Genomic DNA, 24,357 nt, shown 5'->3' on the forward strand with positions numbered 1-24,357 from the left:
GCCCTTATTGTAAGAACGTTATGCTCGATATAAATGATACCATATTACCCCCTTATTCTTGGGAAAGCTCGCAAAAAAGAAATATTTTAGCTGAAGAAAATGTAATGTAGGCTACATTTTTCTTGTAATATGTAGCTTACACTCTTGTCAAGTGCGTACAGATGACAAACGAGCGCGAAAGTGTGAATGACTACTATGTCACCGCTCGCCTTCGCTTTGATTTTAGTCGAGACGAGCATCCACAAAAAATAATCACATCCACACTCTCGTCAAAATTGCGTGCTTGCCACAAGCGACTCTTCAAGTGTGGAAGTATCGATCGCTACATCGATTATTTTAATCATCAATGGATCTTAAAATCGATATATGAATGGGTTTTAAATCAATATATCGATGGTTTACAGATTGATATATTAATGGGTTTTCAAATCGATTTGAAGAACCATCGATATATAAAAAATGTTGTATTGGAAATGTCGATATCGTCTAGTCGATTAAGTGACAGTTCATCGATATCGACCATCTTCAAAAACATCTTCACGTCTGCAAGTTCCTAAACTTCCAACTGTCAATTTGAAATTGGCAAAATGGGGGTGAAAGATCTTTGGACAATAGTAAGTCCAGTTAGTGAAAAGAAATCTGTATGGAATCTTCAAAACAAAAAAATTGCTATCGATTTAAGTGCTTGGATATGTGATAGCCAAAATGTGGTTGATTATTCTTCACAACGCAACATGTATTTGAGGTTAGTATACCACCCTACGTAAACATCAAGTTGTATAATATAGGTTTAATACAAATACAATATTATACAGAAAACTTTCAGAATATTGTTATATTCTATCTGTAATTCCAATAATGATTTATACTTTTTGATTTGAATCATTTCTAGATTTCATAAGAAATATTCGCAGATGTTTAGAAGTTCTTGAAGTTATCAAGATTCATTGTGAAGAGATTATTGTTGTTAGGCCTGTATCAAGTTTATTTTGCATACTCAAGTTCTTTCATGTCCATTAAACGTTCTATTTCTCAATTAAAAAGTACAATCTTGTAATTTGTACAGGTGTAAGACCTCATCTATACTAGCGTCTGAAGGGCTGAATTTATTTTTGAAAGCATACCATTTGCCATGGCCTCAGGAGCGTCTATTTTGCTCTATTTGACATAATTTACCTCATTAGAAAACGCATCCGGCTAACGAGCTAAAAAATTAGTGCGTGTAAGACGCTTGCATATAGGCTACTTTAAGGTCTAAATCTGTTAAGCCATCTTAGAAAAATATATTTGTCTTTAGTAGAGATAGTTAGATAACTCCATAATTAAATAGGTATTCAGTATTTTTTATCATCTTTTAGGAATCTATTTTTCCGCACATCTTTCCTCTTATTGAACAACTGTAAACCTATATTTGTTTTGGATGGAGATGCGCCCGAATTAAAGCACAAAACAATCATAGCCAGAATCCAAGCAAGGGGTGGTCGGACTGGAGAAAAGACAGCTACTGGCTCCAGATCTCGATTGAAAGCTCTTCAAAACCAGGTAAGCTGATTTTTATATAGAAAAAGTCGGTAATTTTTTAATTATCTTAATTACTTAGAAGTTGGAACTACTGTATAGGTAAACTGTGTTGAGAAGGGGTGCAGTTGCTCTCCCCCTCTAAATTGTCTAACAGGAAAATATATTATAACCCAAATGACAGTAGTCCAATACGCCATAAGAATTGCTCTCCCAAAAAATCTTGGGTTAAGTTATTCATAGGCAAAAAAAATGTTGCCTCATGCAGACTTTGAAGCTGTTCAACCGACTACCACAGAGCGTTCGTGTGTTTATTCATCAAAAATAATTACTATATAAATTTATAATATCAAATAACAATACAAATAATACTATTAGAGATCTAAATTTGAAAATTTAGAGATTGGGATTCCGTAGGCTCCTTCTGGAGAAACTACTCAACTTTCCCGTCTACTCTCTAAGAGAGGTCGAGATAGACAACCTCATAGAACAGTTTTGAGTCGGCTCCAAACCAGATGCCATGGGACTGAAAGTGATAGTTGAGCCGCTGAGCCTCACAAAACTTGTTATCTACGGCCATCTCAGTTAGTGTTTTTATGTTTTTTACCTTTTGACGAAATCTTTCCGGTGACTGCCGGTCATGGATTGAAACTACTGATTGAATTACTCAGTACATGAGCTAACCAAATCAAACTATTTACTGTTTGTCTCTTTTCTGTTTAGGGCTACTTATTGTAATATAAATACAAATACAAATCTCAGTACCCTTTTTGAATTATTTTATCACAACATGTTTTGGACATTGATGCCATTTTCAAGTCATAAATGTCCGAATGTCCTAAACATGTTGTGGTAAAATAATTCAAAAAAGGCACTGAGGTTTTTCTATTTATATTGACTGTTTCTATGAAGAGCAAATTATTTTCAAATCCATTGTCAGTTTTGTATGTTTAATGAATGAAAAAGGCCTTTATTTAACAAAGCTAAGAATAAAAAAACAAAAAAAATCATAAAAAGCATTTCATATGCATATATTAATCATATGCGAAATATTTATATATGCCTATTCCTACCTTAGATTCATTCTCGCACACAGGCAGTAATGCCTCTGCGAGAGTAAATATTTCTTAATATATATTTGTATATCGCTGTCATTTCTGTGGTGCTGACATTGTCTTATCTTTATTGTAAAGTGTATTCCTATTTTATGATGTAGGCTACCACTGTCATTGCTTGTAAGACTTGTGAAATAAATAACTTTTTGAATTGAATCGAAATTGAATCATTCAAGGAAATAAGAAAACAAACTAAACCATTCAATTTTGGCATAACCGAGAAGGTTGTCTGCCAGGAGTCGGTTATCAATATATTTGTGGAAAATGTTTAAATATTAAGAGAAAAATATACACTAAAAATGAATACGTATATACTGTTAACAAAATCAATAATGCCAACAAACATAAAACAATAAACTCAATAATAAATAATCAAACCTAATTAAAACAAAACTTCAATAATTAAACTCTAACACCATATTATTTCTTATCTTCAGGGCATCCCTCAAAAAAGCAACAAACCTATTCCAATCACTACCATTTAGCCATTGCATGACCTCTAGTTCAGAGAGCCGATTCTTCCCCAACCAAAATCTACGGACACCCCCCGTATGTTTATGTTTTTGTATGTTTATGGTTGAACTTGATTTCTAGTTTATCAAATAATTTTGTTTTCAAGTCAAGTTTTAGTGTTTGTATTGTCACGAACTGACGAAGGATTGAGAGCTCTTAAGGTGCGTACAGACTTTCGCTCTGCTCCGCAACCGAACGTCACTCCAGCAGAGCGATTGATGATCGACCGGCGAGCAACAGTGGTTCGACCGGGGAACGCGAGAAGATCTAACATCTTCCGTAACGTTCATGATGGGTGCGTGGGCGGAGCGACTGTGGTTCGATGGTGGTACAAGGGCGGTACGAGGGAGGAGCGTGCTCGGTGCGAGTTGGAAGCGCGAATATGTGTACGCAGCTTAAGAAGCATAAATGAAGCGGCCGAACACATCTCATCAGCCTATGGAATCTCGCAGTCCAACAGTCAAGTCACTCTGACTAAGGCTAGCCGGCCCAGAGCCACATTAGGAGATCTGATAGATCAGGGTGTGGGCCGAAATCTACTCAGAGTATAATTATTGTTAATTTATTTTCCAGTGCAAGCAGCTTCTGACAATAATGGGCGTGCCTTGGGTTCAAGCCCCTGGAGAGGCTGAAGCTTATTGCGCCTGGCTTAACCAAAAAGGAGTGAGTTCATATTTTATCCAAATTTGATTTTATTTTCTTCAACTCTTCTTCTTCTTTGGCTGTGCCTTATCCCATTTGAATGTGGTCAGCATTTATTTTCTTCAACTCTTTACTCTCTTATTTACTCTTAAGCTGGGTTTTCTAAAACTAAACTTTTAAAACTAAATATAGTGAATTTTCAATTGTAAAAATCTTGTATATATGGCAAATAAATTGAATTGAATTGAAAAAAAAAAATTTCGTTTGTGCGTAAATGCCGTCATCGACCACGACAGGGTGACGATCTCAGATTGGCTGGATTTCAATTTGTCTAAATAACCTAAAAGATAAAGGCCGTCATCGACCACGACAGGGTGACGATCTCAGATTGGCTGGATTTCAATTTGTCTAAATAACCTAAAAGATAAAGGTGCGTATAGATATACGCGCCGCGAACATGAGAAATTCACTTTTTAATCAGCTGATGCCAAGCTTTTTATATCTGTATCTTACCGTTTCTGTAAAAATTCAGATATAGTCAGCTGATTAAAAGTGAATTTCTCATGTTCGCGGCGCGTTTATCTGTACGCACCTTTATGTTCAATTATTCAATTTCAATTCACAATACAAAGCACAAGATACATTTACGTAGACAACATATCTAAAAACAAATTTGTGAATTAGGTTTTAATGGGGAAATTTGAATTTATACTTTTTAATGGCAATATGTTGATATTATTAGAAAAGCTTTGATTCTTGAATGATAAACACAAAATTTGTGAAAAGCTATTTGATCAGCTGTTTTAGCACACTTGAAATTTGGACAATATGAATGTCAACAATGCTTGTCGTCGTCGACTGCGGGAGTTTACGCACAAACAAAAATGCGCCTTTATCAATTAATTCATCAGTTGTTACACTCAAATGAAGAATTAGTGTGTGATCACAATGAATGCGTATATGTGCAAGTGCAAGCTTGGTTAAGCGTGCAGATGAGAAACGAAATCTGGAAAAAGCAATTAGAACACTCACATTGAACGCTTGCACTTGCTGGCTGCGTTCAGTAAGAGAAGCTACATGCAAGTCACAACGTGTTTCAATGTCACTTTTCACATTTTGTCTTTCGGCTCATGTCTGTATCAACTCGCACTTGCACATATAAGCAGCATTCAATGGGATCACACCCTTACATGAAGTTGATGTTTTCAAATGCAATTAAGTTATTCGCCTCAGAACATTAATAACATGCTTTATTCATCTATATATATAAAAGCGAAATGGCACTCACTGACTGACTGACTGACTCACTCACTCACTCACTCACTCACTCACTCACTCACTCACTCGCATAACTAAAAATCTACCGGACCAAAAACGTTCAAATTTGGTAGGTATGTTCAGTTGGCCCTTTAGAGGCGCACTAAGAAATCTTTTGGCAATATTTTAACTCTAAGGGTTGTTTTTAAGGGTTTAAAGTTCGTCTTTTAGCATGTATATTCTTCCTCTCCCAATCTCTTAATTATAATTGAAATTTTTCATATCATATGTTACTATAGAACTATAATCTAGATAGAGTACCTCTTCGAAACTGGCAACTAAATTAATAATTTTGTCAGGTTGGCATTAAGTTGAGTTGACTTTGTTAGGTTGGCACCAAGTTGAAGATTTAAATGCATTTATCGCGGAAAAATTGATTGGACACTGCTACTTCAATCCTGGGAATATTATATTACTAGCCGTCAGGCTCGCTTCGCTCGCCATATCCGTTTAGCCAGACGTTTAGTCTGGACCCCCGACTGGATCGTCCTAACATATGATAAAAATGCTCAAATGAAAAATGCAGGCGAGCGGAGCGAGCCTGCTGATCTCATTCTCGGACGATCCAGTCGGGGGTCCAGGGGGCGGAGCCCCCTTGCTAGACGGATATAGCGAGCGAAGCGAGCCTGACGGCTAGTCCATAATAACGTTAAGTATTTAATAGGGCTGGAAAAAATGTGACATTCAATTTGATTCATGCAATAGATGCTGTTGTGTCATAATCTATACTATAATAGAGGAAAGAACTGGCTTATACACGTACGGGATAGGAAAATTATGTTTTCCTCCACCTACTGTCTAAAGTACTTACTATACTCCCTGAAACCTAATACTAAAGTGTTACTTTTTCGCTCTCGGTAGTAAAAAACAGAAAAACTCCCTAGGGAGTGAAAGTGACTCCATTCAAATAACATGGGGAGCATCTCTATTTTGAAACTTACATTGTAATAGGTCAGAAGGTCTAAGCTCAGATGAGAAAGCATAATAGAGGTGTCTCTCATTGAGTCAACTGAATTCAATACCACAATCAGAAATTTGATTAACTCATGAAATATATGTTTGTATGATAATTATTATATTCTTAATATTAGTAGACGATAAAAATTTATACAATTTTTAAAATATTTTATTCTATTCAAAATACCAGCCAACAAATATTTTTGATCTGCAATTCAAATCTGAACCGCGTGATCTGGAATCAGCCATTTTTGGTAGCTGCTCAGCTGATATAATTGTTACAACTTTTGCCGATAGCGCAATCGGCAGTGCCAATCAGACGACCGGTTTTTAGGTTTTAGATTTAGGTTATGTTGTTAGGAATCATTGTCACCAATACGTAAGTTATTAGAATGATTTTATTTGCAGTTTCTATAAAAAAATGTAGATGGAGGAAAAATGTTGTGTACATCACGAGCGAAAAATACTTTTTCCTACAGTTACGTTGAAAAGTGGTCATTGCTGCACTGATTACAGAACGCAAAGAATTACTTTTCCGCTCTAGTGCGGGAAAAATTTTTCTGCACTCCAGATTTGCAACATGGCAACGCAAAATACTTAGTAGGTTATATGGAGCAACAGTGCAGCAAAATCAAAATGAAGTTGGTAACAGTGACTGCTGTGGCTGCTATAGTGAGCAGAGGTGCAACGAAACACAACGCGCTAATTATTATTCATTATATATATTATTATAACCAAGGACAACGAGGACTTTAGGATTTTAGGATTAAGGTTTTTATCAATAATAAAATTACACAGAAAAACATTTGGTGGATTTCAGGCAATTTTACCCATAATTACCCACTTTTCATATTCAATGGTAACTGTAGGAAAAACTTAATGTGAAATACGTGCGCAAAGTTCCTCTGCTGCACCCAAGAAACCATTCCGCCCTCGCCTACGGCTCGGGCATAAACGTTTCTTTCGGTGCAGCAAACTGTCACTTTGCGCACTAGTAGCACAAATAACTATTTCTCCCTCAGGAAAATTGCTGCCCTCGGCTTTGCCTCGGGCTTCAAACTTTTTCCCACAGGGAGAAAAAGTCGTACTTTTCACTCTAGATATACAAATAACTATTTCCTCCACCTCCTGTCTAAATTGCTTACTTTACTCCTTGGAACATAATAATAAAGAGTCACTTTTTCGCTCTCGGGAGGAAAAACAGGAAAACTCCCTAGAGCGTTGAAGTAACTCCATTTAAATAACATGGGAAGCATCTCTATTCTAAAAATGTAGCTATTGACGTAGCTAATAACTATTGACGCATCAAACATCACAGTAGTCTGAACTACTGGACTGATTAACTTGAAATTTTGCATATAGATTCTTGATTAACCGGGGATGATTATAGGCCTATTTTGAACTCTTCAAGATTTGATTACGTCAAGTTTTCAAATAGACCCTTGCGGAGCACGGGTTACCGGCTAGTCTACAATAATATTATTGGTGATATTACGTGCATGATAACCAACATTATTGCCAATAATAATCATTATTGTAAATTTTGTAAGAGGTATGTTTTATTATAAAATTCTTATTCAACACTAGCAGATAACCTGTGCTCCACAAAGGTCTAATTGAAAAATAGACAATCTGAGAACTTGACCTACTGAAATCTTGAAAAATTTAAATAGCCCTATAACCATCCTCGGTAGATCAAGAATCTATATGCGAAATTTCAAGTTAATCAGTCCAGTAGTTCAGACGTGATCAAACATAATTTTCCCATCCCGTACGTGTATAAGCCAGCTCTTTCCTCTATTTCAGTATTTTCATTATTTCATTAATCATGGGGGAGGACCGCGCCGCAGCGTAACAGTGCTAATTATCCCCCTCCCACCGCCGCATCTATGATCGTAACCCCAAAACTATACATATCATTGGATTCAGGAAGAAACGGCCTACAACGTTTATTGGGAGCCTTTTCCTCTAAGTCGGCTAATGACTTGAATATTCGAGAAATAACAAAAAGTCCATAATAAAAAAATACATTTTTCGAGATATTTTATTTTTTTACGGAGAAACTATGCGGTTTATCGCAAAAATGTACAAGACCACATTGAAAGCCAGTTATGTGTACATAATTTTGAGGAAAAATTAAAAGCTGTACTATGAATATTAACTGCAGGACAGGCGATTTTATAAGCACGCGTTTTTTACAACTTACCCCCCTCCCCCCCAAGCTGTCGACCACCCTGGGACGTGACGACATCGAGTTTCATATACACTAAAGACCCCCTAACAATAATCCGAAGTCAAATTCTCTGCCTCTCTCATGTATGCTCAATGTAAGCCAGCGCCTGGACTATATAAATATTACATGCATGATAACCAACACTATTGCCAATAATGGTGTTATAATGTTGCCAATAATAATCATAATATTGTAGATTTTAAAAGAGGTCTGTTTTCTTATAACATTTTCATTCAACACTAGCAGGTAACCTGTGCTTCGCAAGGGTCTAATTAAAACATTGACAAACTGAAAACTTGATCTACTGAAATATTGAAGAATTTAATATAGGCATACGACCATCCTCGGTAAATTTATTATCTTTTGCAAAATTTCAAGTTAATCAGTCCTATATTTTAGTTATAAGTTTAAAATATTTTAATTTTAAGTTTTTGCAATGTATTGTATATGAAAATTTTTATATTTTTCACAATTGTAAAGTTTGTTTAATGATTTTGGCAATAAATATTTCTTTCTTTCTATAGTTCAGACGTGATAATGCGTCATTCATGAAGTTCCTGTCCCGTACGTGTATAAGTCGATTTCTTCCTTTATTATATTATATACTAGCCAAGGTCTATAAATACAGGTCATGACACTCGTGTTCCTTATGGAGCGGCCATTATGTGGGGTCTCTATGGCGGTAGATTTGAAATATTCCAATCTGCTCATAACAAAATCATGCATTACGCTTTTTAAAAACAATATTCTTGTTCAGATAATATGTAAATTCAGGTTTACGATTTTTAAATAATGAAATTCCAATGATAAATGGTTCAATAATTCTTTTTTCATTTTTAAAAATTGTTTTTATTCTTGTAACTTCTTGTGATGCATAAGGCATTGGGACAAAAGGCTTATCTCAAAAACAGTTTGAAGTTCCCAACCAATTAAATCTAAAAATCAACAATTCATTTCCTAGTTGGAATCTAAATATTATTATTCTGTCGGAAAAATTTATTTTCCTACAGATACCCTGAAAAGTGACCATTGCTGCACTGATTACAGAACGCAAAGAATCACTTTTCCGCTCCAGTGCGGGAAAAATTTTCCTGCACTCCAGATTTGCAACATGGCAACGCAAAATACTTAGTAGGTTATATGGAGCAACAGTGCAGCAAAATCAAAATGAAGTTGGTAACAGTGACTGCTGTGGCTGCTATAGTGAGCAGAGGTGCAACGAAGCACAACGAGCACAGCATTAAGTATATATTATAACCAAGGACAACATTTTTATTCAATTTGACAATAAATTAAGGTTTTTATCAATAATAAAATTATACAGAAAAACATTTGATGCATTTCAGGCAATTTTACCCATAATTACCCACTTTTCATATTCAATGGTAACTGTAGGAAAAACTTAATGTGAAATACGTGCGCAAAGTTCCTCTGCTGCACTCAACAAACCACTTGCGTTTGCGTTTCTTTCGGTGCATCAAACTGTCACTTTGCGCACTAGTTGCACAAATAACTATTACAATTCAAAGCCAAGCAATATTCCTTGAACAATATAACAAAATTATACATCATGTTGTTCAATAATGATAACAGCTGATAATTTGAAAACCCCATAAAATGGCGATTTTGCAATGCATCACGGGACTGTGTCATGACCTGTATTTATAGACCTTGAGACTAGCAGTTCCACAAGGGTCTAAGTAAAAACTCGACAAACTGAAAAATTGACCTACTAGAATCTTGAAGAATTTAAAATAGGCCTATAACAATCCTTGGTAGATTAAGAATCCATATAGGCAAAATATCAAGTTAATCAATCCAGTAGTTCAGATGTGATGATGCGTCAAACATAATTTTCCCATCCCGTTCATGTATAAGCCAGTTCTTTCCTCCATTATTATAGATAATTCATCATAATATTTTCTCTTAGGAAGTGGAAGCAGTCATAACCCAAGACAGCGACTGTTTTCTGTATGGTGGTCGTGTGGTTTTGCGGCATTTCATGTTGAGTCCGCATTACACGTGTGAGGAGAACGACATTAATAGCATAGAGTGCAAACTATCTCTGGGACGATTCAAGCTGCTCGCCTTCTCTCTGCTCTGTGGCTGTGATTACATCAATGGAGTCAACGGGGTTGGCAAAGAGTCGGCTGTCAAGTTTCTTTCGACTGTTGAAGAGTACCAAGTTTTGAGGAGGTGATTAATTATAATAAATATTATTAAATCATCTATTGACCACCTTTTAAAGGGGTATGTAGATTCGTCAATCAGTCTAAACGATTTCAGTCTTAGGCCCGGTTGCACAACAGCCGGTTAAATTTTAACCGTGATTAATTCCACGAGAACCAATCAGAGAAGCCGTCTTTTCAAAAACACCTTCTCTGATTGGTTCTCGTGAAATTAATCACGGTTGAAATTTAACCGGCTGTTGTGCAACCGGCACTTAGTCTTAAAATTATCAGTCTAATCTTATCTTAGTCTTATCAGTCTTACTTGCTTGCAATGAGCCATAAATTCCGCAATTGAATATGCGGTGACATTCCGTAATTCATTTTTATTATTGTTTTGAAACCATTACCGTTCATCTGCTTGAGATGCGCAGGTAGAGCATTGAACAATCTTATACCAGCGCTTTTCACTCCCCGCTGATGAAGAGTTGTTCGATGAACCTCGTCTTATACCTATTAATAATATTTTACTTCATTCATTCGTTTTGAAATTTTATTTTGATGGATATTTTCCATTACTAAAATTAATGAAACTCAAAGTCCGAGAGATATTACCATAGAGAAGCAATAGCATAAGTAGATATCCCATGGTATAGGGCGTTTATGTCGCAACTTTTACTGTCATCTCAAGCTGATAGTCCACGTAGTTTTTTCCTGTGAAGCTTTATGACGCTGGTAGTCTCTCATATTGTGCCGTTCATACACTCTTACCGGGTCAAAATAGTAAAAATCGACAATAATCGACAGTAATCGGCTTGAGATAACAGTAAAAGTTGCGACATAAACACGCCCTTCACCAAGGGATATCTACTTATGCTATTATTCCTCTATGATATTACTTTTCACACGGCTCTCTCTCAAAGACAGAGAGGCCCAATGTTCTTTCCTTCACTAATCACTCCCACTACCTAACAGCATTCTCCATACTTTTGTGTCAGCATCCAATTGTACGCAACATGCTTACTCCTCTCATACAAACTGTGGAAGGAGAAACTGGTTTCCCCTCTTCATGTTAAAAGTAATATCTCTCGGACTTGAGTTCTTTTTTGTACAAATTATTGAAATAATATGAGTTTTTAGTTCTCAAAACAATAATAAAAAGGCCACCTACTAAATGTAACGTTTCACCGAACCTTTTCGACTGATAGATTAAGGGCCGGTTTCCGAGCTCGGGATTTAGCTAAGTTCTAGACTTTAAACAGCTGGAGTCAGAAAATTGTCTTTCCGAAACGGGGCGTAGTCACAGTTTTTATAACGATCCTTATTTTCTCATTTCTATGATTGAAATCATTTCTCCTTGCCGAAATTAAATTTCTAAATAATTCAAAATTGCTGAAACTTGAAACTATTTTCTCTTTAATTTATTTTGTGTTCAATTTTCTAGTTTTTCAAAATTTAATTTGAACGTGACTACGACTACGCCCCGTTTCGGAAAGCCAGTATTCTGACTTCAGCTGTTTAATGTCTAGAACCATAGAGAAACGATAGCATAGTAGATATCCCATGGTATAGGGCGTTTATGTCGCAAGTTTTACTGTTATCCCAAGCCAATAGTTCACATAGTTCTTTCTTATGTAGCTGTGTGACGCTGGTAGTCTCTCAAATTGTTCCGTTCATACAATATCACCCCAACAAAACAGTAAAAATTGACAATAATCGATAGTAATCGGCTTGAGATAACAGTAAAAGTTGCGACATAAATTCCCTATACCATGGGATATCTACTTACGCTATTGTCTCTCTATGCTAGAACTTAGCTAAATCCCGAGCTCGGACACCGGCCCTTAAAATCATTTGTAACAGCTGTTTTGAAGTAGTACATATAAACTATAGTGAGGTCCACGTTATGATATAAACACTATAGTGAGTTCCACATTATGAAATAAACACTATAGTGAGTTCCACGTTATGTTATAAACACTATAGTGAGTTCCACGTTATGAAATAAACACTATAGTGAGTTCCACGTTATGAAATAAACACTATAGTGAGTTCCACGTTATGTTATAAACACTATAGTGAGTTCCACGTTATGATATAAACACTATAGTGAGTTCCACGTTATGAAATAAACACTATAGTGAGTTCCACGTTATGATATAAACACTATAGTGAGTTCCACGTTATGTTATAAACACTATAGTGAGTTCCACGTTATGATATAAACACTATAGTGAGTTCCACGTTATGATATAAACACTATAGTGAGTTCCACGTTATGAATTAAACACTATAGTGAGTTCCACGTTATGATATAAACACTATAGTGAGTTCCACGTTATGATATAAACACTATAGTGAGTTCCACGTTATGATATAAACACTATAGTGAGTTCCACGTTATGATATAAACACTATAGTGAGTTCCACGTTATGATGTAAACTATTGTCAGTCCTACGTTATGATGTCAGTGGAGAAAGATAGGAGAACAGCATTGCCGATTCTCTGCCTTGCCACTGCTCTCTATAGAGGATAGCTGATACCAATTTATCTGATGTTAAGCGTTCAGTATTCACAGTTTTCTTTCACAATAGTATTCAGCTTGTTCTCATCTATTCTACGAATATTATGTCTATTTTTTTTAGCTCATCATAATTGTTTTCTATATTTTATTAATTTTGTTTCCAGACTCAGAGAATGGCGAACTGATCCTTATTATAAAAACTTGGAATTGAAAGGTTCTTCTCAGTTGAGCGCGTAAGTATCAAATGAGCATCTATATATATATAAAAGCGAAATGGCACTGACTCACTCACTCACTCACATAACTAAAAATCTACCGGACCAAAAACGTTCAAATTTGGTAGGTATGTTCAGTTAGCCCTTCAGAGGCGCACTAAGAACGGATTTGGAAAAATGTCCAATTTGCGTTTTTTAGCGTTTTCTCAGCTTTATCGAGAACAAGTGAACAGAAAATGTTCAAATTTAGTACAGAAGCTCAGCTAGGGTGTAATAATGTTGTGTTAGAAGGAATTTGCAATAACGTCAAAGATACGCCCAAAATTAGCGTTTTTCCAGCGTTTTTTGCTTTTTCTCAGATTTAACGAGAAAAAATAACAGAAATTGTTCAAATTTAGTACAGAAGCTAAGCTAGGGTGTGATAATGTTGTGTTGGAAGGAATTTGAAGTAACGCCAAAGATACGCCCAAAATCTGCGTTTTTTTGCGTTTTCTCAGTTCTTTCATCAAGTAATAGACAGAAAATGTTAAAATTTGGTACAGAGGCTTAGCTAGGGTCTAAAAATTTTGTGATGAGGTCACTTTAATATTTCATCAAAGATACACCCAAAATCAGCGTTTTTCTCAGCTTTTCTGCGTTTTCTCAGTACTTTGACTTTCTGATGGAATGAAGCATGCTCAAATGAAAAATGCAGGCGAGCCCGCTGATCTCATTTTTGGACGATCCAGTCGGAGGTCCAGGGGGCGGAGCCCCCTTGCTAGACGGATATGGCGAGCAAGCTCAAAGCAGGAGTTGATGTCAGTCTTCTGTGCCTATGGTCTTCAGGATGTGATTGGGGAGCCTACTCGGGTTACAGCTCACTCTTCCACTCTGTTGGATAATGGTTTCATCAGTGTCAAATATATTGATGCTGTATTGTCAAGAGTGATTAGCTTGTCTCTGTCCGATCACTTTGCTCAGGAGATAGTTGTTCCTTTACCTCTGCATCAGGTGAAATCTCTCAAGGCTGTAATGAAACGATCTTTCTCTGATCAAAACAAGTTGAAATTCTCTCACTACTTAGGTCAATGTGACTGGTCACCTATATATCTGAATGAGATTCACCACGAGGCTCAGACTGATTACTTTGTTCAGATGTTTGTCCAGTGGGTCTGATGGAATTCCTTCAAAAATACTAAATGAGTTTTTCCATTGTGTCAGTGGTCCTGTCACTCATCTTCTGAACAGATCATGTGCTTCTGGGTCATTCCCCGCCTGCTTCAAGGTATCTAAGCTAAAGCCAATTTTCAAAAAAGGCTCTCGGAAGGAAGTGGATAAATACCGACCTATAGCTAACTTGACCTCTTTGTCCAAGGTATGGGAGAGAGCAATATATGACCCCTTGCTGGCTCACTTCCTGAATAACAATCTTTTAAGTGAGTGTCAATATGGTTTTAGAGCTGGAATGTCAACCGTAGATGCATTGGAGAGTTTCATCAGTGATATCTATTCATCATTGGATCAGGGTGTTAAGGTCATGGGGTTTTTCGTTGATATGAAGAAGGCATTTGACAGCCTGAACCACAGCATTCTCCTAAGGAAGCTTCATTACTATGGAATTAGAGGTAATTTCTTGTCGATGATTGAGTCTTATCTTAGTAACAGAAACCAGATGGTTGAAATAGAGGGCGATAATGGTGTTGTCATTAATGGTAAATTCAGGTCTGAACTTCGTCCTGTTGGGAGAGGGGTCACACAGGGATCAATTTTGGGCCCCCTTCTGTTTCTGATTTACATTAATGACCTCCCTGCAAATGTACATCATGCCAAATCAGTTCTCTTTGCTGATGATTCAAATTTCCTAATAACAGCTAGGAATAGTGATGAACTTCAGCTGACTGCAGACTCTGTGCTTAGTGAGGTGGCTCAGTGGTGCAAGGCAAACTTGTTGGAGGTAAACATTAAGAAAACCTCATTTATTGAATTCCAGATACAGCGATCACAGCTGGGCTCTTTTCAGTTTGATATTGATGGTGAGGAGGTTCAGCCCTCTACCTCGGCAGGGTTCCTGGGAGTGACTGTCGACCGGAATTTGGCATGGTCAGTTCATGTGGAATCACTGATAAAAAAACTCAATTCAGCAGCCTTCATTATCTCAAGATTATCTGGGGTTCTGGCAAGAGATGCTGTGATTGCTGCCTACCATGGGTATTTTGAGTCACTACTCTCATATGGCATACTGCTTTGGGGTGCTTCAAGAGATGCACTGATGGTTTTCAAAGCCCAGAAGAGAACTGTTAGGATCATATTTGGGAAGCCCCATAGATTTTCTTGTCGGTCCATTTTCAAGTCATCAAGAATCATGACAGCTCCTGCTCTTTATATTTACAACCTGGCTATTTTTGCTTATAAGTCACATGACAGTTGGACAACAGGATCTGATATTCATGATCATTTCACCAGATCAAGAAATGTTGTAAGAATTAATCAGCACCGAACAGCATTTTATGAACAAAGTACGGAGCATAAAAGTATAAAGGTTTTTAATTCGTTGCCAACCCGGTTAAAGGAGGCTCAATCACTTGGCCTGTTCAAGAGAATGACTAAGGACTGGTTGATTGAGGAGTGTCCGTATAGTTGGCAGGCACTCATAAATTAAATCTTAGGCCTTCCTTTCAACATTTTCAAGATTAATTACTATGTGAAAGAGGCTGATAGACTGACTATATTTTAGTACCGTACTCTACTATTCTATTTTTTATCTATAAATGTTTGTTTTTTTTGTGTTACTGGTATCTATAATAGTGTGCATCATAGTCATAGTTACTTTTGTCATCTTAATATAATGCATTGTTTAGAAATAAGAACTAGTATTGCTAGATTAAGTTATGTTTTTATTGACTGATTTTTGTATGACAATTGTCCATGCTTTCTTGTAATGGCCTATGACATGTATAAACAAATAAACAAACTGTCTACTAACGTTGATGGAAAGATACATTTTCAAGATTTTCGATGGTTTTGAACGGGTAGTATTATAGTCTACTAGACAGCTGATTTATGATGAATAATTCTATAGTCTGATTTTTACGGTAATATTGGTGTTTGAAGGAAACTCCTTTTTCTTTTGTATTATCCTTAAAATGCAAAATTTTAAAAAACCTTATGGATACGTCGAGGCGAAATTCAAAAAGGAACATACCTGTCAAATTTCATGAAATTTTTCATCTCTGATGGGTCCATGTGTGCTTTTTTATTGTGAACTTAAGACTCTGCCGTTTCGCTGTAAATACGCAGCATATAAACATTTAAACATAAAGAGAAATGCAAAACCGTCGACTTGAATCTTAGACCTCACTTCGCTCGGTCAATAAGTATGGAAATTGATCATTTTAATTGCAATTACTGTATATCTGCTCTAAGGCTTCAATTAACGGAATACTTTAGTTCAGTGGGACGGCAATTACTACAAATTTATGCTGTAAAATTACTTTTTATTGAGTAAAAACATTTTCCTTAATTATAAAAATTATAATTTTTTAACATGATTTACAGTGTTTCAGAGGTTTATAATAGACTATTCTTCATGGTCTAATGTAACATTACTTTAATTTTAGGGAGCAGAGACTGGAATTAAATATAAGGAAAAAGGCACTTCAAGACCCAGACTTTCCTTCGCAAGAAATAATTGAGGAATTTCTGAATCCTGTCGCAGAGAATGGTGTCACTGTTCCCGAATGGAAATGGCGCAAACCTGATCTTCCTGCCTTCATTGTGAGTAACTAAAATATTGTTCAAAATTCACTGATTTTCTGAATAAATAAATACTGTTTAAAAATATTGCAGCACAAACTAACTATTAGACCCGGTTACTCAAAATCATGTTAAATTTATTCATGATTAAATGTTACGAGAACCAATCAGAGAAGGCTTTATTGAAAATGACCAACTGAAGGCTTTTGGTGGTAGAAGGTAGCGTAGTTTGTAACTACTCTAGTCTTCAGAACTGTCTTCCAAGTGTGACTATTATTGTGAACTTATTAAGACTTATTAAGACCTGCCGTTTTTACTTTCCTTGCCCTATTACCATAGGTAAGGAAAGTATTGCTTTCCGAAAAAAATTAAGGTACCCCAATTTCTAAATTTCTATACGTTTCAAGGTCCCCTGAGTCCAAAAAAGTGGTTTTCGGGTATTGGTCTGTATGTGTGTGTATGAGTGTATGTATGTCTATGTACACGATATCCCATCTCCCAATTAACGGAATGACTTGAAATTTGGAACTTAGGGTCCTTACAATATAAGGATCCGACACGAACAATTTCGATCAAATGCAATTCAAGAAGGCGGCTAAAATGGCGAAAATGTTGTCTAAGAGATGGGTTTTCGCGATTTTCTCGAAAACGGCTCAAACGATGTTGATCAAATTTATACCTAATATAGTCATTGATAAGCTCTATCAACTGCCACAAGTCTCATATCTGTAAAAAACTCAGGAGCTCCGCCTCATCTATGCAAAGTTTTATTTCGTATTCCCAATTATCAGGTTTCAGATACAATTTAAACAAAAAATTTCAAGTGGTAAAGTTTGAGCATGAAAATCTCAACAATTGATGTCCAGTAACATTTTCACCTAAAATTGGAAATAAGCTCGAAATTCGAGAAAAATGTGATTATTCAATTGCAAACTGTTGGCAACTGTTGATTCTATTAAATCATTCACTATGAAGAGATAGCAGACATCATGTGTCTCCAGCGTTATTGTCCTGTGACCAGCTGGCTCAGATATTTGAATAGTAGACTTGAGATGCGCGTGAACACTAGCGTCAGGTGATCAGTTTCCATAACGGCAAGGAAAGTTGTACGCCACACCGGATTTATTATTTAGGTCTTGACCAAAGTAAGAACCATTTCAAATATGGTTCATGGTATGGTATTCGGTCAGACTGTTCTTGGGTTAAAAATTATTATTAAAAAAAAAAAACAAAATGGCAGATACGCCACCTTCATACGCCAATATTAGAGTAAAAATCAGATAATTATGATAATTAGATGAATAAGTTATTCATCATAATTCAGCTGTCGAGTGGATTATAGATTGCATGCCATGACGCATGCAATTCAATATCTCAATGTAACTTGGTGAAAAATCAGCTGCTGTGTGGACTATTAATTGCATGTCTCATTGAATGCAATTTTTATGAACTATTGATTGCATGCAATTAATAACTAAAATAACATAGTATTGTCTCTCGACCTTTCTCTGCTTTGAACTCGGGCTGTCCTGTTGCCAGTATCTCTTGAAGGAGATTAGCGTTTGATGTTAGCATTTTTGATACACCAACCCCAACAGCCATTAGCCGTTTCCACAACGATATCTCGCCGACACGACATACAGACAGTATTTACTCTGATGGACAGTATAAGAGGAGGCTTTGGTTTATAACTGCGCGAGGTCTACTATTCACAGAACTACTAGTAAATAATTGAGACTAATTTAATTTTACTTCATTTCAGAAATTGGCAGACCTAAAACTAACTTGGGAACATGATTATTCGATAGAAAAGTTTCTGCCACTTCTAACACGATGGCACCTGAAAAACGCAAGTATTCCTTCGCCTATTCAGTGCAACTCGATCGTGAAAAAGCGAGTGGTGAGAGGAATGAATTGCTTTGAGGTTCGCTGGACTGCCGACTTCATGACTGACTTTGAAGATGTCCAACTAGTCACTGTTGAGCCGCAAGATCTCATTGGAAACGCCTACAAAAATTTGTATGATGAATATTACGCTTCGAAATTTAAACCTAAGAAAGGTGAGTTGACATTTTTTTTATAATTCAATTTTTCAATCAATAGACAATAATTGTCTACTTCTTTCAGAACATTACAGCATAGAGAAACGATAGCAAAAGTAGATATCCCATGGTATAGGGCGTTTATGTCGCAACTTTTACTGTTATCCCAAGCCGATAGTTCACGTAGTTCTTTCCTATGCAGCTGTGTGACGCTGGTAGTCTCTCAAATTGTGCCGTTCATACACTATCGCCCCAACAAAACAGTGAAAATTGACAATAGTCGACAGTAATCGGCTTGAGATAACAGTAAAAGTTGCGACATAAATTCCCTATACCATGGGATATCTACTTACGCTATTGTTTCTCTATGATTACAGTTAGATTTGGAGAATTCAAGGACCATATAGGCCCGGTTTCACAAAAGCCTGTTTAATTTTAATCACGATTAAATGCCACGAGAACCAATTAGAAAGAAGAAGGCTTCTGTGATGGGTTCTCGTGTCATTTAATCAGGGTTGAAATTCAACAGGCTTTCGTGCAACCGGGCGCACAAAGGTCTGTTAAATTTGAATCTCGATTAAATGCCACGATAAACAATCAGAGAGGACTTTTTTGAAAAGAAGTATTCTCTGATTGGATCTCGTGGAATTTAATCATGGATGAAATTTAACAGGCTTTCGTGCAATCGGGCCCTAATCTGTTAATACTTGATTTACAAAATTATCTACAGTGTACTCTACTTCTAACTGTCAACATTGTTTGCAAGACGGTGTAACATTTATTAGCGACATTTCCCAAAGTTTTTTGATTTGAAAGATATATTATTGTATTTTTACGATTTTTATGATATCAAATTAAAATAATATCTGTAAGAAGAATGTTAATTAATATTTTTTTCAAGATTTGTACCTCTGACGTTGAAATTTTTGAAAGAGACTCTTCATGTCACCCTTTCAGTCCTTATCTAAAGCAAAATCTTAACCTAGCTCCGCAGTGCAGGCTGGTTGCTTGGCTGAATCGGACTAGGCGCTGAGACAGCAAATAATAGCAGCGTTGGTGGGAATGCGAGCGGCCGCAGTAACATCTTCCACCCAGCAATGGTCGGCTTAGTTCCGCCTAGCGGACAGACGAAAGATCAATCCAGTCGGTTATTTGATCCCTCCAGCCAGGCTCAGCCAAGCAGCCGAGACAATAGAACAATGGAGTGGCGGTCTTATTCGTGTTCATCAGCAGTTTTCTTTCTCAAGATTATTTTGATTTTTGTGTGTCAATAATAACTTCAGTCACCAGTAAAAAGTTACCAGAAACGTGGTGTACTACCATATTAATGACTTTTCATGATGATTTTTAATTATTTAAAAACATTGTTGACATTCTGAGCCTTTAGGCTAAACTTGGGGTCGCTGAGAACGAATCTGCAATCAGAATTTTTCTATCACGAAAAATAACGAAAAAAATCCAGCTGTTGATCTTCCGGCAACCGTTAACAGTCATCCTGCAATGCGGCCGAAACACTTCCAAGCCAGACACCCATCTCGAATGACAACAACGCCAAGCTGTAAGAAACCATCCTGCACTGCGGCGCTAGGTTTAAGGCTGTGCAAAGGCTAAAAATAAACTTTCTACTGGTGATATTTTCCAAAATTTTTCGATTTGCATATTATCAAGCTATCAAAATTAAAACGTTTTCTCAGGAAAACATTTTTTCCCGATCATTACTTTTTGAGATGTGAGCGCCTAAAGTTTAAATCTTTGGGACAGAACATTTCGAATTCGGTAAGAGATGAATCAATGAGATTCAGGGGATAAATTTTTAATGGTATTGTTGATTGAATAAAACAAAACTTTTCTGAAAATATCAGTTTTTGAGAAAGTTATTCAATTTACCAAAAAGAACTTTTAGTTGAGTTATTTTTGGTAAATTGAATAACATCCTCAAAAATTGTTATTTCCAGAACATTTTTGTTTTATTCAATCAACAATACCATGAAGAACTTATCCTCCAAATCTCATGGATTTATCTGTTACCGAATTAGAAATGTTCTGTCCCAAAGATTAAAACTTTAGGCGCTCATATTATGTCAAAAAGTAATGATCGGAGAAAAATGTTTTCCTGAGAAAAGTTTTTCATTTTGATAGCTTGATAGTATACAAATCGAAAAACTTTGAAAAATATCACCAGTAGAAAGTTTATTTGTAGCTTTTGCACAACCTTAAATTATCATGCTGCTCAAGTTGAAAGCCCAATAAAATTGACACAAAATTCGAAAATATTATTTTTTTCATGTGTTTTCGTTCAAAGCTCCATTCAATTTGTAATTTATTCAACATTTTTTTCATTAATATTTCAAATCAGTATTCCTGTATTTTTCATTCCATTTTAGTGTAAAGCATGGTTTATTAGTACTTTTCTATTTGTTTTGGCTATTTGATATTAGGTTACTCTCCTGTCACTTTACCTCTCTCACTTTAATTCCTGCTTCTGAATTTTGCAATCACCTACTTTTTCAGTTACGACAAGAAAGAAGAAAACAGCTGTAGAAACTGCATTAGACGTTGATAAAATAGTCACAAAGAATAGAGCACTAGGATCTGCAGTGGAAGTCGATAAAACAAGGAAAAGGAATACAGCTGTTGTTGGTAAATTGTCGAAAAATACCAAAAAACAACCGTTGGACGACTTGACAAACGTCTCAGAGTTGATGAACAATCTGAGTTTCGAAGAACAGAAACCGAAAAAACATCCGAACAAAAAGCGAATAAAGGAGGTTAAAGGACTGCAAACTATTGACAAGTTTTTAGCTGAAACTAGAAACGACAATGCATGTAAAATTAGTGATAAGTGTGATGTGAAAGTCCCTGCCATCAGTAGTATTAAGAAACAGTCTTTGGCCTTCTCGCCTCTACTGCAAAGCACCCCAAACAAGATCAGTTACAAAGTGGGCTGTTTAGATGTTTCCGACCATTTCAGTCCCGATAAATCTGTTGTTTCTACTAGAAAACAAAGAAATCCCAGGCGGGAATCGAAAAATAATCTGTCTCTCATTTCAGATGGCGGGAAATCGTGTTCTCCTCTCCCTCCTCACCAGGTCAGTCAATGCAGTACAGGCGTTAATCTGTCTCTTTTTGATCTCTATGATAACGACGAAGTTGAATCGTTTGAGATGTCCGCTATAATTAATGGAATTGTTAGTAGGAAACTTGAAACTAATGTAAAAAATCGTATTGTTGATATGGGCAGAATGCATGATGATGATGATGATGATGATGACGTTGTTGCTATAGATGAGATTGATGGGGTTACTGCTATAGATAATGTTGTTGAAAGAAAGTTTGACAATATTCAAACCAATGATGATGTTATTGTTATAGATTCAGATAGTGATTGATGGCTAATAAACACATACATTCTTCGATAGTTCAGAGATTTTAAATCATTGTTCCAATATTGGCTTCATTACTGTATTATTTGTAAACTATACATGACTGAGTAATTTTAGCAGCACTATTATATTGAAACTATTATACTACTAATGAAAATAGCAGCAGAAATTTTCATCGATTTTATTATTTTAATAATACTTTATCATAATTATTAGAAATCAGGAGGTGGCAAAAATTCTAAAATCACATTAAGAAACAAGTAGACGTGTTATGTAAAATAAGGTTTAGAAAAACGGTCAATCATCAATCACAAGCGATAAGGGTTGTCTTTGTATAGCTCTGTCTTTTCTAACGTTATCTCTATCACAATGGAAAATACTTGAAATTACACATCCTATCTATCACATACGATTAGTCAATCTCGTAAAAACCATTCTAAAATCACTTAAAACCATTCTAATTGCCAGGAGGCGTAAACTAAAATCCTTAGAATTCTACTTGAAAATATAGGATAGATAATCCATATCTCTTATGGAAAACATATATAGTCCAGTACATCGAGATTTGAAAAACCTGCGGGGGAAACGTATATGTGTATCTATTATAATTCCTGAGATGAAAATACAATTTGAGAGAATTCATTACAAAGTGAATGGATTTCGATTAAAGTGTCAAACCTTAACGCTCAATATAAAATACCTGAATTGATCTAATGATAAATCACAAATGAAAGAAGATAAAATTAAAAATAGAGTAAAATGGAATGAACAGTTGACTGGTGTAAAGTCTAACATTAGAAAAATATGAACTAAAAATTTATTAACACATCAAGTTATTTGATGCTAATTACAACAACGGAATTATGATTGAAGATTGTATAAGATGTATCATAAAAGTACATAATCTATCATATAAATACATAATGTACTTAAAAGTTGTATAATTTAATTTTGAACAAATTAAAAAATAATGAACTTAATAGTTGTATAAAAGATGTCCTACAAAGAACAAGATATATATTTGATCAGTTCAGATACAAACAGAAAATAGATGAATCTTATTAGATTCTAATCAATCAAAGAATAGTTTGCCTATGATGAATCTTATCTCTCCTTTATCTATGCCTTATTGAAATTAAATTCAAATTACAGCCGTAAATATAATACATTTTTAATAGATATCTGGAACTAACATACCCGAGTTCAGTAACATGAAACTGAAACAATACAATATCTGATAACCTCACAATAGAATATAATTTCAACCTGATATTCAATAAACATCCTATTTTAATTCACTTGTAAAAATAAACGTGTTCAAATATGTTATCACAAATCTTTCCTTGAATACAGTACAAAGAGAGCATAATATTTTAAAATCATACAACCTCATGAATATTACAAACTAGCCGTCAGGCTCGCTTCGCTCGCCATATACGTCTAGCCAGGGGGCTCCGCCCCCTGGACCCCCGGCTGGATCGTCCAAGAATGAGATTAGCAGGCTCGCTTCGCTCGCCTGCATTTTTATCATGTTAGGACAATCCAGTCGGGGGTCCAGACTAAACGTCTGGCTAAACGGATATGGCGAGCGAAGCGAGCCCGACGGCTAGTAATATAATATTCCCAGGATTGAAGTAGCAGTGCCCAATCAATTTTTCCGCGATAAATGCATTTAAATCTTCAACTTGGTGCCAACCTAACAAAGTCAACTCAACTTAATGCCAACCTGACAAAATTATTAATTTAGTTGCCAATTAACAACTGTTTCGAAGAGGTACTCTATCTAGATTATAGTTCTATAGTAACATATGATATGGAAATTTCAATTATAATTAAGAGATTGGGAGAAGAAGAATATACATGCTAAAAGACGAACTTTAAACCCTTAAAAACAACCCTTAGAGTTAAAATATTGCCAAAATATTTCTTAGTGCGCCTCTAAAGGGCCAACTGAACATACCTACCAAATTTGAACGTTTTTGGTCCGGTAGATTTTT

General features: G+C 35.8%; 1 protein-coding gene across 2 annotated transcripts; it reads left to right on the forward strand.

The window, feature by feature from the left end:
- The first annotated feature begins 492 nt into the window (after positions 1 to 492).
- Positions 493 to 23,660, forward strand: LOC111060214 (flap endonuclease GEN). Of its 2 annotated transcripts, none has more exons than XM_039431730.1 (8): positions 493 to 745; positions 1,359 to 1,542; positions 3,720 to 3,809; positions 10,226 to 10,491; positions 13,153 to 13,221; positions 16,800 to 16,956; positions 18,698 to 18,995; positions 21,489 to 23,660. In XM_039431730.1, exons 1-8 carry the CDS (start codon positions 588 to 590, stop codon positions 22,364 to 22,366), a joined length of 2,100 nt encoding a protein of 699 aa, XP_039287664.1. In that variant the 5' UTR covers positions 493 to 587; the 3' UTR covers positions 22,367 to 23,660. The 2 variants fall into 2 exon arrangements, with proteins under 2 accessions (XP_039287664.1, XP_039287665.1); XM_039431731.1 differs by having other exon boundaries at positions 22,029 to 23,660.
- Positions 23,661 to 24,357: the final 697 nt, after the last annotated feature.

The sequence above is a fragment of the Nilaparvata lugens genome, chromosome 6 (genome assembly GCF_014356525.2).
Source record: "Nilaparvata lugens isolate BPH chromosome 6, ASM1435652v1, whole genome shotgun sequence".
NCBI lineage: Eukaryota > Metazoa > Arthropoda > Insecta > Hemiptera > Delphacidae > Nilaparvata > Nilaparvata lugens.